The sequence below is a fragment of the Pholcus phalangioides genome, unplaced genomic scaffold (assembly GCF_987345545.1).
Source record: "Pholcus phalangioides strain wild (caught in Gottingen) unplaced genomic scaffold, Ppha-v1.0 ptg000007l_1, whole genome shotgun sequence".
NCBI lineage: Eukaryota > Metazoa > Arthropoda > Arachnida > Araneae > Pholcidae > Pholcus > Pholcus phalangioides.
Window position 1 is genome coordinate 28,958,852 of NW_028301600.1, and position 20,390 is coordinate 28,979,241.

Sequence of the window (20,390 nt, forward strand, 5' to 3'; positions counted from 1 at the left end):
TGCATATTCTTTAAAGAAAATATAGATTAATGGGTAATGCGTTAGCACATTATATACATATTTAAATATATATATTTTGTTTAAAAAAAAAGTTTCATTAAAATAAAAAAAATTGTGATTTAAATTAAAAAAAAATTGATTTAAATCAAATCAGTTTGAAATTAAAAAAAAAAAAATTAACAACCCTGCTTTCAACATAGTCCAGCCCAGGATGAACTAAGCCTTGGAAAAGCAGAAGAATGACTTTAGAAAAATGTGAAGAGACCTTCTTAAATAATAAAATTTAAATAACTAAATTTAAATGATAAAATTCAATGTTTTTTTGGGAAGGGATATTTTATTTTGATTTATTCTAGTAAGCGCAATCTCTTGATTCTACTAAATTCAGTGAGTTTCTGCATCTTATTTTGTCACTCGGTCCCATTTTAGTGTTCGATGATGTTTTTATTTTCTTCCTTGATAAGCTAATGTTGAGACATGGGGAAGAAAATTGTAGTGTGAAATGAATTGAAGTCATGTTGGTTGTTCCAAGCAGGATGTGACACATAAGCAGGCACCTTAATGAATACTCTATATTCATATTCATGAAGACTCGATTGATTTGTTCATGAGAATGATAGTAAAAGTAAAATTTGTGACTGCTGATTCATTCCATCTATTTTTTTTTTGACTTTGTTTTCTCAAATACATGAGGTGAGCATGTTTTTTTTGACACATTTAAAGAAAATAAAAAAAGTGATGAGAAGTTTAGTAACTATGCTTTAGCACATTGTTTAAGAAGCAAAAATTCAATTGCTATTCAATTCTTAGGTCGAGAAAACTAATCTCTAAAATAGGTAAAAAAACTGTAGATTTCAATGACTGTCTTTCACTTAAGTGAAGAAATGGGTTTTTGAAAAATTTTGTGTAAAATAAAAATCAAAATATACAATTGGGTATCGCTAACTCAAGTTTTGACTGGAAGTTAATATTTTTCTAATGCAAGTGAAATTTGTAAACTTCTATAAAAATTGACTTGTCTCTATAACAATTTTTTTGATTGAACAAGGTTACGCTATTATTTGACAACTTGACTGAATATATTAGTTCAAGATGAAAAACAAAATATAGTTGAATGGAAAAAATACGAGTACTATATCTTAAGATACTTACTTGTTTATAGGATGAAAAATCTGTTCAAAGAACTGCTTGAAGAGACTGGTTATGTAACGCCTGGTAAGCCACTGTCAGAAGTACAAGTCTTATTCATGGGAAGAGAGTGCTACGAGGCTCTGAGTGATGTTGATCTGCAAGAAATATATGATGAACATCAAAGAGAAATAACTGAGAAGGCAAAACAAAATTTTCAAGAGCTGCTTTTGGAAAATGCTGAACTATTCTATCATTTCACTAGTACTGGTCCTGGTAGTGTGATTACTCAAGAAGATATCAACAAGATCACAGAAAAATTACAGGAGGACTTGCGGTGTGTACATTCTAAATTTTCTAATACATTCTCTGTTCAATATAATTTTAATTGCATGTGAATAAATATTTGATAACTTAATAGTTAGCACATTTGTTGGAATTTTAAGAGAATTAAAATTCATTGTGGGTAAAAAAAAATCATATTCATGAAATCAATTTAAATTTTTATGCTTAAAGTATTTCTTTGTTTTATTCTGCAACATCCAATAAAATACATATGAATATTTATGAGCGAATTTTACTTCAAGTAACAGTATCTTGTTTGCATAGTCTGTATGCTCTGAATTGATAGCATTGTTTTTGACCAAGACAGTCAGACAACCCACAACTACCATTTTATTTTGCTGAAATGTACTCTGTACCATAAAATATTGCAAGCAGGTTTCTGAAGCCATATATTGCAGAGCCTCTGTTTCTCCAAACCGAAATGAGAGTGCAAAAAATTTTTAGTTAGTTTTCTAGAAATAGCTTTTATATCTAAAAAAAGCCCTCTTCTGAGCCCTCCAAATATTTGGTTTGGTTTTTACCACCATCTCCAAGTTTAGCCCATCCTTTATCAATCACCCTGTAGACATCATAAACCTATGCAGTAATGCTAAATGTACCTGGATGACTAGTTGGAAAGGAAGCCAGACACAGGTGATCATTCAATAAAGAGAAAATTTATATATTTGTGGATAAATTCTGAACCATGAATAAAATCTTTCAAAAGGTAGGTTGTGTTTTTTTAAAGAGAGGTGGCCAATCAGGTTTTACTGGACACAGTATGTCCATTATTATTGTTATTCAATAGCTAATTCTTGAACCGTTACTCTTAGAGGTGACTTAAAATGACAAAAATAGTTTTAAATGTTGTCACACATCTTAGAAGCAGTTTAAAATCAAAAGAATTTGATATTTGAAATATATTTTGTAATTGGATGTTATCTCTAAGAATGATGCTTTAGGAATTAGCTATTTTTGATAAACATAGTGGACACCTTTGTGTATATAAAGGATTTCCAGGTGAGAATTCTCACCCACCTGTTCTCTGGAATTTTTTGTAATTCCTCGTTCCCGAAATCTGGAAAATTACTGTTGACACATTAATGCTGAAAATGGAATATAAAAGCTTTTAAAAAAATCTTGTAAAGAATATTGGAATATCAAGAATATTTGTTGAAAATTTAATTTTCTATACCTATAGCAAATTGAGAAAAAAATAGGGGAGGGAGAATATAGATAGATTGAGTAAAAAACATGTAGGGGAAAGAGCTTCCAATATGTGTAAACTGTACTAGCAACCCTGCCTACTATGAAATCCTAAAGTGTTTTGGGGAAGAGAAAACGAGAGATGAACGAAGGAGATAAGATCTGAAAAAACACATGGTTACGATTCGGGCTGTTGTGATTTCTAAATGTGCTAGAGCGTCAATAGCTATCCTAATTATTTTATGTGCGGGTCCGTCCATTTCTGAAAAAGGCAGAAGCTCTCTGTTAAAGTGAAATATGCATAATACCTTTATATTTTCTCGCGCACCCCTTACATCATGACCTTAGTTAAGGGCTCCCTTTTCCTCTGAGAATAATGGCGTAATACCCGCCAATACTTTCTTACCTTCTTTATTCTCTCCCCCAACCTTGATAATTAAAAACTGCATGTGAATCCCTTCCCTGGGAAAATTTGTCATTCACAACTGGCCCCTGTTTTTTAATTGCTTCAAATAAGAAAAAAACAAAACTGTATAAGTGATGGTGGGGGAGGAAGGAAAATACTTTGTACAGTTGAAGCTACAAATCTCAAAAATTTGGATGCAGTTTAAAACGCAGAATTATATAATTTTTATTTTGTGTTAGTGGGTATGAATTATTATATTTATCAGTAGTGATTAAGTGTAAGCATGTGATCAGCATAATTGGAATAAAGCCATCTTAGGTAAGGCAAAGGTAAGCATTCTTTTTCCCCCTTTGCTAACTGTGGGAAAATGAGGAAAAATGGACGTTCATGCTGCATAAATTTAATCTGCAAGAGGAAAAATATGAAATTGTATAAGTCTTTCAGAGCCTGGCCAAACTGCAATGAAATTTAGGACCTGGTGCTAGACCCATTACTAGCGCGTGAGTGGCATGGTGGTAAGATGCTTGTCTACCACCGTGAAGGTTGCTGTCATGGTCCCGGTTTCAAACCCGAGGGAGGATATAGATAAGATATTTTCTCTAACGAACTTGAGATGACCACCGATAAACAGCATCTTCATTTCCAACCCATTTCATTAATGGCAGTAAATTGCAATACAGCGATATGGCCAGAGCTGGTGTTTGGTGAAGTAGTAGACCCGTTACTAGAAGTCTCGAGTGCACAAGAACGATTAACCATTTAATGCAAAGATCTTCAAATTTTTGCATTTACTGCATGGATCATTAATATTATAATACAATATTAATCAATTAATTACAAAATTTGGGATTTGTGTCATTAAAACATCATGCAATTGAAGTTGTGCTGTGCATAAACGCAGGGCTCCCACTTGTCCTACCTTTTTACCAAATTCTATCAACAAAATTGATGTAATTGATTTTAATTGAGGAGTGAGTCATCATGCACGATATATTGCCAAATATTACAAATGTTGTAGATTGTAATTGATGATTCTGCTAAAGCAGAAATTATATAATTTTTAAGGTTATTTGGGATGGTGTATGTGAACCATTTGGTTCATTAATTTTTCATTTTCTTAGTTTGAGGGTTCAATAAGTAAAGTAATCATTAAAACCTGTCTGGATGGAAAAAATACTTTTACTTATTACTTCATGGGCAGTAACCAACATTCATCATTCACAATTATGGTCCACATTTTTGTATACGTGAAACAACAATTTGCATTACAAAGCAGTTGGATACATAGGCCTATTCTAGGTTTGTAGCATTCAATTGTCTTCTGTATTTTTAGGGCATGCAGAGGCATAAATAATATTTACAATGCTCAGCGAAGAGGTGGAAGTGCTTCATTTGTCAAAAACGATTACACTGGCATTGAACAGTAAAATGTAAACAGATCCTTTTAAAAAAGGATGGATGATACAGTAAAACCTTCCAGTTCACTTTGAATTATTTATGTCTGACCTTATAATTTACATATTTTGCACTGTACTTTTGTAAGTGGTCTTGAAAGAGCATCATTCTTACATGTCTTCATAATTTACTGTGTGCGTTGTAGAAGAGAGTGGACAGACTAGACTGTGGAAGACTCCAAAAAAGAATGTAATTTATTTATTTAATATTGTTTGGACAAGACATATATACAAGACAAAGACATATATATAAGAGGGATGGGATTTGACATAGGCGATTGATGCTACAAACAATGCTTATATTGTGAGGAGAAACAGAAAAGAAATATCTGTGGTTGCTAGTACCCTGTTTTGGCCAAAAATTGTTTTTGTTACCAAGTCATTTCTGTCATTTTGCTTTTGCTCGAGTCGTATCTTACAGGATACTGAAATAGTGCTATGAAAAAAAAATTTTCAAGTGTGTTTTTATTATGCTATGATTATATGTTGTCTAAGGAGGGTAACCTCCCCGTCCTGCTTTCTAGCTCTACTTTTTCTAATTTGTTTAGTGGGAGCCCTGTAAATAAAATATTTTAACTTTAAAAAGTAGAAAGAGTAATTGAAGCCGAAAAAAATGTATAAATGGAGAGAGTCGGATAAACAGGGGTTCACTGTAAATATGTGATTTTGGGAATTCCCTAGAAATACAATTTTCTGATTCCCGAAGGCTTCAAAATGTTGGGAATTCGGAAACGCTATGTATATATGTATACAGGATGCCTACCTAATTCCTTTAACCACAAATTACTGGAAAACCTTTGATCCTAGACAGGGTTCCTAGCGACCTGGAAAGTCAGGGAGAATGAGGGAATCAGAAAACGGTCATTGAAGATGTGAAATATTTGTCAAAAGCCAGAGAAAATCTGAAGGGGAAAAAATCAGAGAGGATAAATCTACATTCAAGTGGTTTACCTTCACTTTCTTCCACATGGAAGATTATTTTTCAGATTCCCAGGGAGAGAAAAAAAATCTTTATCAGCATTTTCCTCCAGATCCTCTACTGAGAGAAATGTCTTATCAGTTGAAGGGTGGGATTTTACATATATATACTGGAAAACAATGTTGGTCAAGGAACAATCTGCCCTCTGAGTAAATAGATGAAGGGATCTAAAGTGGTGAGACCCTCCTTTTTATTGTTGAAAACAAACCCAATACCAGCTCTTAATTTCTTTTCTATCTCTTCTGAAAAAACATTTTATCCTCTTGTTTTTTTTTCCTGCTTGTGGGTAGAGAACCTTTAACCGTTATATGTTGAAGAATGATTTGAATTCAATTATCTCTGTGTGAGATTTCCAAGGAAACTGGTTTTGTCTTTAAGATCATATACTCAATTTGATTTTGTAAGGGGGTGGTGGTGGTGGTGGTGGCGGCAAAATATTATCATTCTGTCTGTAATGTGCTTTTCAGTGGTATATCACCGTGAAGTGATATACATTTGCGCCCCCCCCACCCTGTATTCGCGGTTCCCGTATTTTCAGGGTTTTTTTCTTCATTGGAATTTTTTTTCAGCAATGCTCATTCACATGTTTTGTTTACAAAATTTGAGTTGTGCATGTTTAGGATGGCTCATTTGTCTAGTGCTACCGATAATGCTCTGAAAAGACAAAAAAAGTGAAAAATTTACAAGAAAAATTGAATATATTGGCTATGCTTGGCGAAAGTAAGTCTATTGCTGCTGTGGCTCGCCATTACGGACAGTGAGATATATCAAGAAAAAGGAATCTAAAATTCTGTCAGCTGTGGCTGTAGCTGCACCTGTGGCAGCGAAAACTTTGCATCGCCTACGGAATCCATGTGTTTCTCACACCGAAAATGCAGGGTTTTTTGTCGGTACAAGACTGCTACGAAAAAGGTAGTCTAATTGATTGTAATATTATAATGGGAAATACAGCGAAAAGATTAATTTACTCTTCTATAAAGGGAAGGGCTAGTGAGACTTCTATTTCATTAGAATTTTATGCAAGTAAAAGTTGATTTCATTGGTTTAAGAAATGATTTGGATTACGCAATGTAAAAATCACTGGCGATCAAGCAGCTGCCGACCAGGAGGCAGCTAGAAAATTTCCAAAGACTGCAGAAAATTATTAAAGAGAAGGGATATTCACCTCAGCAGGTGTTTAATGCTGACGAAACTGCACTATTTTGGAAAAAAATTCTGCAGAAAACATTTATCATCCAAGAAGAAAAGCGAGCCCCTGGTTTTAAGGCAAGTTAAGGTAGACTTACTATGTTTGTGTGCGCAAATGCGTATGGGTACATGGTAATGCCCACCATCATTTTCAAATCTATGAATCTGTGAGCATTGAAGGGAAAGGATAAGTCAAAGCTCCCGCACAGTATTTTGAATGAACAATGGAAAAGCTTGGACTACGAAAACATTTTGCTTGGATTGGTTTAAATGATGTTTCATTCCGAAAATCAGGAAGTACCTTGAGAGTGAAGACATGCCATTCAAAGTTCTTTTGATACTGAATAAAACTCTTGGATACCCAGATGCCAATGAGTTCAAAGCTGACGGATTGTGTAGAAGTCTGTTATATGTCTCTTAATACAACATCTACCATTCAGGCCCCTTGATCAGAGGGTAATGCGAGCATTCAAGGCTCACTTTACATTTCACTCAATAAAGATGATTGTGCACGCAATAGAAGAAGATGCAAATGCAGAAAATATCTTGAAGGTATGGAAGAATTACTCTATCACTAATGCCATTACTGTCATCACTAGAACCATGGCAGCTCTTAAGAGAGAAACAGTCAACTCTGGTTAGATTATCCTTTGCCCACAATGTGCACTCCATGACACAACCATTTTTGCAGAGCCAACTGAAAAGATAAAAGACATTGTCACATTTAGCGAAACAGATGGATGGAGAAGGGTTGAATGATATGGATATAGAAAAGAAGTTGAACTGCTAATTAATAGCAATTCAGAGGAGGCATTGACCAAGGAGGAATGAATGCAGCTGATTGCTAATGAAACAAGTACCAGACGAAGATGAAAATAAAGAAGTAAAAGACAAGTTCACTGTGAATAACATGGCAGGAGGGCTTTGCAAGTTCAAATCAGCAATAGATTATTTTTGTGATATAGATCCCTCTATGGTACATTCTTCACATATAGAAAAATTAATAGAAGTCTTGTTAACATACTCCAACATACTTGATGATATGAAGAATAAATGGCAAACAGAAATCACAATATTCTTTCAGAAAACATCGACAATATTCTTTCAGAAAACATCGACAATATTCTTTCAGAAAACATCGACAATATTCTTTCAGAAAACATCGACAATATTCTTTCAGAAAACATCGACAATATTCTTTCAGAAAACATCGACAATATTCTTTCAGAAAACATCGACAATATTCTTTCAGAAAACATCGACAATATTCTTTCAGAAAACATCAACAATATTCTTTCAGAAAACATCAACAATATTCTTTCAGAAAACATCAACAATATTCTTTCAGAAAACATCAACAATATTCTTTCAGAAAACATCGACAATATTCTTTCAGAAAACATCGACAATATTCTTTCAGAAAACATCAACAATATTCTTTCAGAAAACATCAACAACCAATCGCTGCACCCTCTTTTACATTCCCTTATACTTTTGCGTCACCCTGCTCTTCTCATGATGTTCAATAAACGAGATAAATAAATAAAAACTATGGTTTTGGTTATTCTTAAATTTCCCGTATTTTCCCCACCCCCAGAACATAACCCCCACAAATACGGGGGTGGTGACGACTATAATTTGAAGTGATATTGGAGGGTTTAGAATTATATATGCGAGTGACAATAAAGAATGAGAATTATATATGCGCTTTCAGTCAGGGAAATGATCAAGCAGATTTTGCTGGGAACCCTGCTAGAGGCATACTTCAAATTAGAAAAAGTATCCAAATAATGTGTAGACTTCAGGTACGTCATCCATACAGGGTGGTAACTATTGATCGCCCAATAATTACACAATTTCTTATGAAAAATTAATATAGAAAAGTGTTTTCTGTTTTAGGATCTGACTAATACACTCATGTCCATAAAGTGAGGATAATGCCAGCTCTGGCAAATAAAGGTTCAGAAACAAAAAAAAGTTACTTATTCATAAAGCCCATTTATTAAACAAAAGATAAAGAACAAAAACGATGGTGTATGTATGATACCATTCATAAAAACTATGATTTTTGCTCCCTGGAGCAATTGTAAAAAATATCTCCTTTACAAAAACTTACTATTACATGGTTGATATGATGGTTAATACATTGTATGTCTCCCATGCGATGAAATACAGTCCATACAACGCCTAGGCATGCTGAATATCAAATTATCGATCTGATCTTGGGGAAGATCACTCCACTCAGCAAGCAATGCTCTCCGAAGTTCCGGTACACATGTAGGAGGTGGTTGACGGGCTGCAACTCGTCGGCCAAGCATGTCCCACACATGCTCTATCGGATTCAAGTCAGGTGAGAATACTGGCCATTCCATACGGGTTATATCCTCAGATTCAAAGCATTCGTTTATGATGTTTTCTCGGTGAGGACGAGCGTTGTCATCCATAAACACAAATTCTGCGCCCATGGCACCCCTAAACAAATGTACATGTTGTTCCAGAATGATGTCCCGATAAATTTGGGCTTTCATGGTTCCGGTTTGAACATGCAGGTCTGTTCTAGAACCTAGTATAATTCCACCCCAAACGAGCAATGTTGCACCACTGTACCGGTGTCGTTCAATGATGCTGTCTTGGTGGTAACGGGTACCTGGCGTTCTCCATATGAAAGTCCGACGTGAATCAGACTGCAAGCTAAACCTGGACTTGTCGGAAAACATCACACAAGCCCACTGTGACGATGTCCACATTGCATGTTCTCTACTCCAGGCTAATCGCTGCCGACAGTGAGTTGCCGTGAGCAGAACACATCTGACAGGCCTGCGAGCATATAGACCAATATCTCCTAAACGTCTGTACACGGTTTGCCTTGAAACTGTGGTACCTGTGGCTGCAGATAGCTGACGAGACAGGTCGGATGCTGTGCTCCGTCTGCTTCTTTTGGCAGTTACTGCCAACGTCTACTAACATTTCCGTTATTTTGGAATCGTTGCCAAAGCCTAGAGATGACACTTTGGGCAATTCCAAGTTCCTCGGATACTTCTATCTGAGTACGCCCACATTCCAGGCGGCCGATAATTCTACCACGCAAAAAATCATCCACATGCGTTTTCTGTGTCATAACTATTCTCTTATGGCACTGAGCGCCTTACAGAACTCTTGTGAACAATTTTACTTCTTTGCCACCATTCCTTATATACCCCCCCCCTTACACTCTTGTCATTGTGACGTACTATCGGCATCATCTGGTGGCTTCCTGAAATTTGCATATCATTCTTGCAGATGTGTGTGATAATTCTACAGGTGAAATTTTTACTTTAGATTTCGATTTCTGTGTGATTCTGAATTATCCTTAATACACTCATGTCCATAAATTGAGTTATACAGTTTTGGGACGTCATTTTTCTAACTGTCAGTTACGCTTTTAACACCGAACAAAAGTAAATTTCTCCCTCAGCAGGAGCATTGCCACTTTTCAGAAATAAACTAAATATTCAATCCCATTAGAAGCCAAGTTCAGCCTTCTTTCATGATTGCCATTTTTTTCCCTTAGTGTAGTGACGTTATATCCATGTCATAGCTGCCAAGTCTCCCGAATTTTTCGGGAATCTCCCGAATTTTAGCTTCATCGCTCGACCTCCCGAAAAGTTCTTAAATCTCCCGAATTTTTACGAAAATCACAAAAATCCCTAATTGTCCCTTAAAATTCCCTACTTCATTAAAAAAAATCCCCGCTTATAAAAAAATCCCTAAGGAATTTCTTGTGGGGCATGAAGCATCTTTTTTTTCCCCTTTCGAAATGACGTCACACGTCGTAAATGGGGAAATTCCCTTTTTAAGGAAGTTTTACAAACCCTCTGATGGTAACAAGAAAGTTGTTTGTCTTATCGTGCAGGGAAATGGCTTAGCAGCCAATAGTCCTGGATAATAATTGAAGATTCTAGTGACGCGCATATGGTCAAAATTTCTTTTGTTGAAGTACGTACGTGCGATATAACAAAGCATGCATAATGATAAGCAAAAACATATTTAATCAATTTTAAAGATAATTATTCCGATAAATTTCCTTTCATCAAACGTTCCAGAAGAGGGCCGACTTTTCCTTTTCGTACAAGTTGTGTTACGGACATAAACATCGGTCATGGAAAGACTGCCATCATCACTCGTGAAATGAAAAAAGCAAGTGTCACAAAAAGTCAGTGTTCTTCAAAAATTGACGGTGTTTTCCTTCATCTTCCGATGATTTTGGGGTCATTCGCGCAGAATGTTCGTTCACGGCGTTTCTGATTGAACACAATATTTATTTTTACATCATTGAAGTTTTGGCCTCCAATTTCACTTGTTTTTTTGCTTAGGAATTTTATTCCCAAGGGTTTAACTTCCATGTGTGTAAAAAAATCCCTATTTCAATTTGACTTCAGTAGGGATTTTATTCCCTACGCTTTAACTTTTATGTTTGGAAAATCCCTATTTTATTTGGAAAAATCCCTATTGTATTTATTAGGGAGTGGTTTTAGCATAAAATACGGGTTTGCGCGAAAATCTCCCGAATTTTCATTTTCAAAAGTTGGCAGCTATGCCATGTTATTATTCCAGTATTCCATATCAGTACCTTCGTTTGCTATATTGGCAAATTTATCTCCAGATTTGTAGTGTTAGCCAAATGAGATCTATTTGAAAATTATATTAACCAAATCAACTTTTTTTTTGCGAAAATATGGCAATTTGCTCTCCTTCTCGTATAAGGTGCATACAGTACATAGTGTTTATTGTATGATACTTTTTTTTACTGTATCTTTGAAATTCAATCGCATGTTGGTCAATGAAATCGCAATATGTTTTGAGCAATTTTAAGCTTTCATCGAAACTGTTACGCATAAAAAGCTTCAATGAAGGATGCAAAAATGGTAGCTTGACATAGGTGTCTGGTGGAAACAGTAAAATTTGTGTCAAATATTAATTATTTTATGAATTGACATATTAAATAGTTAGTGGTTTTGGAATTTTTTCTATTTATTATTCATCAGGTCACATTTTCATACCGATTTATTCATGTTGCAACGAATATTTTTAATTTCCTTGTGATTGCAATAGATTTTTATTACGCTGAAATGTTTATTTACTTTACATTTTTACAAAAAAGATTTTGACACTACATCGAAATTAAGTCCATCCTGTACAATTCTCATGCAGAACTTGATTATTTTGTGAGAAGTATTTTCATTCTGGGACGCATTTATAAGGGGGCAGTTGCTCCAGGCACCTCTTAGTAGAAATAGATTTCAGGCTCTTGTGTTGCCTTTGGCACTACTAGTTTTGCCACCCTTTCGAAATGCTATTATATTTAATTTCTTAAATTTTTTCCCCCTTAAAAATCATGCCCTTTCCCCCTTTGCTGTCAATTTTCAGCTTGAAAGCCATCTCTTTACTGTTTGTTTTTTAAAATATGGTTTTGAATATTGTTTCATAAGCACACTCGTAACATAAATGAAATACCGTAAAAATTTTAAACTATTTGTCAACTTCATGACAATTTGCAACTGTGATCTATTTCATTCAACAAGCTTATTGTATTAATTACGTTAATTGTATTTTAGAACCACGATCAAAAGCTGTGATGCAACATGTAAATCTTCCAAAACTTCTGAATCAGAACTGGAAAAAAAAAATCCTTATCTCAAAATTGTTAGTGATACTTTATTCATTTAAGAGGTATCATAACCCCTGAAGTAGAATTTTCATACATGTCTTCGATTTTCAATTGAATGAAATATTTTTATATGCAAAAAATTTCATGTCAATCAGGTTAATTTGTTTTTGTTTTTTTTCCAAAATAAGATGTATTAATGAATTGTAGTGTAAACCTGAACAAAAAGAAAAACACTTTAAACGTGACATTTTTTCCAGAATTGCAGTTTTTGAGCTCATCCATTTTTAAGATTGGAATTTTTTTGGTGGTGTTTTTTTTTTTCAAAATTTTTTAGAGATATTTATTCGACGTGTTAGTAAAATGAACCTCAAACTTTGATAGCTAATCATTCATTAGAATTTTATGAATTTGTAAATTTTTAAAAAATGTAAGTTTCAAAAATTTCAATTAACATTTAAAAAAAATTCTTGGGTTAATTTCTAAATCTGAGGTTCATTTTATGAACACATGGCAAGTAAACATTTTTGCAAAATTACAGAATTTTGGGGCTGTAGTTTTTTTTTTAATCTCACGAAATCTCTTTGCAATCTAAGAAAATCGTAGCAGCAATCACATATATAAAAATTTGAGAAGATGCACACCCATACAACAAAGCTAGGAGAAAAAAAAACTGGTTTGCTTTTTTCTTGATTTCTCTAGGGTTATATTGTTGTTAATCCCTTTCAAAATTTGGCAGGATTATGAGGTGATGTAATCAATTTTTAAAGTGTTATAATTCCTTATTATTGGTCAAATCAAAAAATTGAAAACATTTTTCTTCATTAGTTTTTCACAAGGAATCTTGGTTGTTATAGGGTGGTCGATAGTTACCACACTGCACTGCAACAGGTTGTATAGTTATTAAAATATTTTTTTTTATATAAACACCCTGTCTTCAAAAACCCAATTAAGAAGTTGTTGCCCCATCTCTCCTGAGGTTGACAAAAATTACATGTTTTGGAGTGCAATATTCGCTGCAATATTTTAATTAAAAAATCTGAGTAGTTGGAGAAGAACAGCATAAACAAGGGAAAGAAGCATTCTATTAGTTTATGCCATTCTATTCCAACTTTTCTCAGATTTTTTAATTCAAATTCTTACCCTTCATTTTCAGAATTTCTCAATGCAAATATTTCAGAAAACATTCAACTTGGAAATGTGAATTTTTTTTTTGTTGGCCTCACGAGAGACAGGGAAATAACTTTCTAATTGGGTTTTTGAAGACAGTATGTTCATATAAAAAGGTTAACTTTTTTTATTTTAATAATTATAGAACCCCTTGCAATATGAATGATGTTGCTGAAGTCTGCACATTATTTGGATGCTTTTTCTCATTGGAAGTACGCCTCTAGGATCAACGGTTCACCAGTAATTTGCAGCGAGAGAAGTTAGCTATATACTCTGTGTATATATGTTGCGATAAAAGGCTGAGTAAGACCTAGGTTTTACCATGGCGAGTTGGTAGAAGCCGGAAATATGCTTTTGAATGTTTTCATTTCTGACTTTTTTATTATATAATTATCAGTTAATAAGTAACAGGAACTAATAAGCTGATGGTTTATTAATTCCTTAAAAATGGTCTTTGAGAGACCTCGTCAAAGTCTGAAATGAAAACGTTTACAAGAGTCTTTCAGGCTTTTACCAACTTGCCTTGATAAACCCTTGGTCTTACCGGTAAATCCTAAGTTTTACCAGTCTTCAGGCTTTTACCGTAACATATATATAGTAGCACTTTTTGATAACTGACACCATGGGACCACACACACACTTTATGCCCACTAATGAGGAGTTTCTGTTAATAGGTAATTAAATATATTAAAGCTCTATTCCTCAGGATTCAACAGAGTTTTCAATGGGATTCATCCGCTAATGGAGAATGTCCAGTGTGAGAGGTTCCACTGTATGTAAATATACAGGGTGATTGCGATAGATATCACTAAACGGAAATGCAATTAAGGCATACGGTAACAATACAATCACATAGGTGCACAAACGGCACATGGAGTTGTTGCGGCACACATACTTTTAAAGCAAACGCAAAGTTGCAATTCTGACAACATAAATATGTTACAAGCCACACATAAACTCGGAACACACATTCCAGCATGCACCAATTCGTTAGAAATTCTGCATTTGCTACTAATACTTAACTATATGCACCTCTTACACATTCATCTAAGGAATTTCTAATGAATCAGTATGTATATCACATATGTCGGGTGGCCAACTTCTGTCTGTTCGAGAGCCAATATAATGATCAGACACAGAGTTGCGAGCTGCACCAGGGACAAAGCTCTCTGGGCATGTAAGCCGCAGGCACAAGGGAGAACTCAGGCACATAAGCTACACCCATTGGATTGCTTGCTGTGGCATCAGAGGCTGTTAATATTTTGATTTATTAACTAATTAACTAAACTCTTCATTTAATTAAATACTAATTATAAGTGATTATTAATGAATTATATATATACTGAACTAGAATGAATTATTCTTAATGAATTATATATATACTGAACTAGAATGAATTATTCTTAATGAATTATTAACTGAAAATATGCCCAGCCCTCAGGGCTGATGGTAGGATTACAGACGGACTAGTTAACAGCCTAGGAAGGTGTATTCAATGCACGTCAGTATGTATGTATTTGTGCATGGAAAATATTGTCAAAATCAGGAAATTACAAATTATTAGAGTTCCAAAGATATTGAGAAGACACATTTCTAGAGTAAACAAAGTTTTTAGAGTTCAAAGACAACTCTTGGCTCAAAGTTATACTGATTGACGAGAATATTCTTGACTTCAGTTAGGAATTTGTCCAGGACTGTTTTTTTTTATCCTGCTTTGAGCAGCACTTCATAATATCCTTCAGGCAGGACTTTGCAAACTCAAACATGTGGTATGTTGAGTTGGAGGTGGCCGCAAAATCATCATCTGGCTCTGGGAAAAGGGACGGGCCCCCCTACATCATGATTGCATGTGTATTAGTTAGTACTTCATTGGTGAATTTGGTCTGCTTGCTGATGACCGGGCTGCTTCTAGCCAAGTCCTCACTGGCTAGAGTTTTTCTAAAGTCGGGAGATATAGTCCGCAAGTCTGGATTTGGATAAATTTTAATGGTTGACACATGGATTTTTTTTCCAAGTTTCTCATTAGGTTTAGCGAAGTCAGTAGATCCATTATGTGTGGTCTTAAAAAAATTTCCACTGATGGCTGGATTTCAGACTTTCTATGCTTTCTTTATGGTTGTGAAACTTCTCCCAAGCACTTCGCGATAGAAATGTGGTGTTGATCTTTTCCCAATTTTCGAAACATGGTGAACTTAATCTTCTCCTGAGATTTTTCTGGATGGGGGTTTTTAGTCCTTTAGTTGATGTTGTCAGTTGCTCGCAGCTTAGCCAAATCTTTTTTATGTGCCTCATACTTTTTTTTTCAGCTTTGTTGATTGCAATTTCTTAGTTGTCAAGAAGACTCATTCATCTTTATTTTCTTTCAGCAAGTTATGAATGTTAATGCTCTAACTAGAGTGGAGAATGTTATATTTACTTCATAAAACGTTTAGAGTTTATCAAACAATAAAAAATAATTTGATATTTTGAAATTTGATTTTCTGGCTTTTGTTCAATGCTTTTCTAGTTTGTTTTTTTCCAGCAAAATTACTTTACTGAATATTTTGACCAATAGACAACAGCACATTAGTTTTGAATTTTTATCGAAAAACTTTTTCTTTTTTTCTTATAGATATAAAACATTAGATAGGTTAGATCAAGATCGCATGCTGATGTTGTTGAGGCATTTGGGATTTGTTCACGGTCCTATAAGAGAACATTGCCCTGCCTCATTAAATAAATGTATGGACACATTGGTGGAAAAAGCGATTGCTCAAAAAGCACACAGGTAAATTTTTAACTTTGTTATCTTTTCATACTATCGTTATTATACAAACCAAAAGTGAAAGAACTATGTATTTATATTTAGATGAAAAATCAAGTTTTATCATTTCACACTTCCTCCAATAAAAAAATTAAGTCTATGGAACTCATGAATTCATTTGAAGCAGATGATTTTAATTATCTTCTGAATAATTTCATTTATTATAGAGCAATTATTATGAATTTAGGTATTGTTTTTATTTATCCTATTTTCAGTCGAAATTTCTTAACAATCATCCAAGAGATCATCAGCTGATCTTATTTTCTTTTTTTTTCCCTGACAGTCCACTGCCACATATTTCATACCTGAATAGGTGAGCTATGATAGAACTGTGTTGGTGAAACCAAACCGTGTGCTTTTTTTCCAACATTCTGCATGTTTTGTGTTCAGTAGGTGGTGTTGCCATCTAACTTCAAATTAGCAATGGATAGACAACATATTGTATATATAGTGTAACCTGTATGAAATGGAAGGTCAAGAGACTGAAATTATTTTCCGTTCCACACAGGTTTCCGTTTTATAGAGGTGCACATGAAAATATATGCAGTGATTTATTTCTATCATTTACAAAACTTGTTTTGAGAACATCACCCTAACTTTAAACCAACGAGTGTCAGACAGAGACATGCATATGGTTATTTTGAATTTTTTCATATTTGCTGTTTCAAATAACTATACATTTGAAATTTCATATTTAATGTGCTAACAGTTGAACTTCAATATAAAACATTCTCCTGAATAGCAATAGAATAAACACTTACTTTTGTCAAAAATTAAATTTTTTTAATACAGTGAAACCTCGATATAACGATATTCTGCAGACCAAGAAAAAATATTGTTCTAGAGGGATAATCGTTATATCGAGAGGCAAAATTGTCCTTACGTGTAATCAAATTTATGCTGTTGTCATCTTTTGTGCATCGACATTATTAATAGCATCAAAAAATATGCTTTTATGTATGTATTCGCTGTAAAAAAATGTGCTACTCCTAAGCATGGGCGGAGATATGGGGGGGGGCCCTCAGCGTCAAAGGTGTTGACTGATCTAATGTATATGCATATATATGAATTGGCATCATCATTGTGGCCCCCAGCAGTAATGGCTGTGCCCCCCCCCCCCCCAGATTTTCAAGTTTATCTCTGCCTATGCTCCTGGGATTCAAACCTAGATGAAACACTATAAATAATTGCTGTTGTCAGGTGTCTCCGTGTGTATCAAATTTATATACTATAAAAAATGTGTAAACTTTTTTGAAGTAAAGAAAAATATATTTATTTTATAGGCCTTCTTCTTGGCAGAGAAATAGTCATTGGCTTTTGGAAAGTGAAAATAATCAACTGAACTTGGTTCTTCTAGGCACAGGTGGATTAGCTGAAGAACTTGCCACAATAATAAAGGTATGCACTTTGGATCTATTTAAAAAGAAAAAAAAGTCAAATCTTTTAAGATTGTCCTTTCTAAAACTCTCAATTTCATTAATTTCCTGGGAATGACATTATGGTGTTTTATATTTAGGAACACCAACTGTCTAAAGAGAAATTATTACCAATGAAATAACATCTAGTGGTTCTCAAACTTTTTCATCTGTAACTCCTTTTCTGTATTCAAAATTTACCTGCAACTCCCCAGAATAGTCTAGTAATAAACTACTTCAAAGCACTGAAAAATAATACATCAATATTGCCAGCTAACTGCAAAGCCTCGGACAAAGAATGACAATTTCCCTGACAAAGAATTCCCTTAAGAGTTTTGACATACACTCTTTGAGAACCACTTCTCTATTCCATTTTGTCTGGGTCCCTGGAATCCAAGATTGGATAAACCTGGGTCCTTATTTAAAAAGAGTTCCATGTAGTACGTGAATTAAATGTTTATGCATCCTTTTCTGATAGTTTTGGTATTTGATATGCTATTCCAGATTTTCCTGGAGGCTCCTGAATTTTCACTCTATTTTCTAGACTTTCAAAAAACTCTTAAATCTTTGAATTTTCACAGTAATTCTGAAAAATCTCTGCTGTTCCAAAAAATATTTGCAAAGAATTTACCCATAAACTTTCTCCGGGTAAGTAAAGTAAGAAAGTCAAAATGTTCTAAAAAAGTAAGAAAATCCCTGTTAAAGTAAGTTGTCCTGCCAAATTTCAATAAAATGTATAATTTTTGGCAAGGAAAAGATGAAATTTGCTAAAAATTTTAAATTTTTGCATCTTGACAATCCAATCAGAGAGATGATCCATGTGTCTGATACTCCATACCTTCCATTTTTAATAGAGGTATGGCTTCTTATTTTTGGGTCCTATTATGGAATTTTAAACTGAGTAAATTTAAACCTATTACAGGTAATTTAAACCTATTACAGGTAATTTAACCTATTGTATGACAGAAATTGGCAACTGTTTGTGAAGTGATTGGAAATAGATGGCACGATGCTACATTTTCGTTATGGGTAGCCAACGAATGAGTTATAATATAATTTTTTTTAAGCGGTTACTAGTAGTTTGGGTCAATTTGGTTCTAATATTTTACATCTGCTTTTCTCAAGTTTTCTTTTGATGCAGTTTTGAAATTGTCATCAGAATTTTTGATTATTTCACGTGAAAGATGGTGAAAAAATCCCTACAGTTCTACTTCCATTTATTTAAAAAAATCCCTATTTTTTTTTTTCTTTTATATGTGTGTATTCCATGTCTCCTGGACTTTCCAGAATTAGCTGCCAAGTCTCCCAGACTCTAGAAAATTTATTTTGTCTTTCGAAGTTTGACAGTAATAAACAAATCCCTACTTTTAAGGGAAAAAATTATTTCTAAAGAATTTACCTGGTAAACAGACTTTCGTTTTTGAAAATGATGTCGCAAGCATGATGTGAATTTTTGTTATTACATCAAATCGTAAAAAAAAATTTCAGGAGTGAGTAAGACTGACAAAATTCGCCAAACAGACAGCATCAATTCTTCCTCCCGGTGGTGATTTTTTTTGTTGGTGCTTTGATTAGAAACTAGGAATGACAGTCAATTTAACGTACTGGTCACCAATGATTGGCGACTTGGTGCTAATCGGCTATTGCTTGCACGATGATACATTTTTACAAAGAGGAAAAATCCCTACTTGCATTAATTCCTACTTAGTTTTACTTCTGTTAGTGAGAATCCCTACATTGTTTACCAAAAATTAATTTTATATTTATTTTTGTCCAGAATTTGGATTCATGTGAAAGTCTCCCGAATTCTCATTTTCCTAAGTTGGCAACTACGCTGTTCAGTTTTTGTATGGAATTTGGTTCCGTGTCAAATTCTTATTTTCAAAAATTGATAGCTATAGTATGTCAACAATGACTACATAAAATTTTTTACAATCTCTATCAATGTACTCTATACCTATGCATAAAGAGTTTTTTTTTTTTAATTTTACTTTTATCAAGTATGATTCATAAGATCTAGGGATCATTTGGAAAATCAAATTTCATAACTTTTTCAAAAACAATTTTTTTTACCTTCTGGGATTATAGGTGACAACATTTTAAAACATGTTTTGTAATTGGAAGTTTCTGCTGATCTTAATGGTTTAGGAAATAGGTATAGGAGGATACAACAAGAGTGGATGTAATGTGTATTAACCCTAGATAACTGAACATTAGCTGATAGATTACTAGTTTCATAGATTACTGAGTAACACTGATTTACGTTTAGTTACCTAGGGTTAAGAAGGAAGAAAGACCTTGAATCAATAAATCCTCTCTATCTTCTACAAAATACACAGTAAAAAGTTAGTTTTAAATCCCTTCCTATTGGATATTATTTGTTTTATAATCATCAACCATTTTCAATCTACTTTCCCATGCGTTGTGTTAACTTTTCGGGAAAAAATTTCCAAGTAAAAAAGTTTCAACTGTCAAGGATAAAACAAATTATAAAACTACTAGGGAAAGATAATATATATTAAACGTCAACTAATTACATTATATACAGGTTCCATAGCAAACAGGAGTTTATGGTATTTTATTGGTGAACCATTGATCCTAGAGGTATACTTCCAATTAGAAAAAGTTTCCAAATAGCTTGTAGTGCCGAGATAAGTCATTCATGTTTCAAGG

General features: G+C 33.9%; 1 protein-coding gene across 14 annotated transcripts in view; it reads left to right on the forward strand.

Annotated features, from left to right (window-relative positions):
- Positions 1-20,390, forward strand: part of RhoGAPp190 (Rho GTPase-activating protein 190) — a 231,649-nt gene that overhangs the window by 41,180 nt on the left and 170,079 nt on the right. For all 14 annotated transcript variants that reach the window (XM_089232991.1, XM_089232992.1, XM_089232978.1 and 11 more), the window contains exons 6-8: positions 1,163-1,465; positions 16,111-16,266; positions 17,586-17,700. In XM_089232991.1, coding sequence (XP_089089117.1) covers positions 1,163-1,465; positions 16,111-16,266; positions 17,586-17,700 — 574 coding nt within the window. The remainder of the gene's footprint in view (positions 1-1,162; positions 1,466-16,110; positions 16,267-17,585; positions 17,701-20,390) is intronic.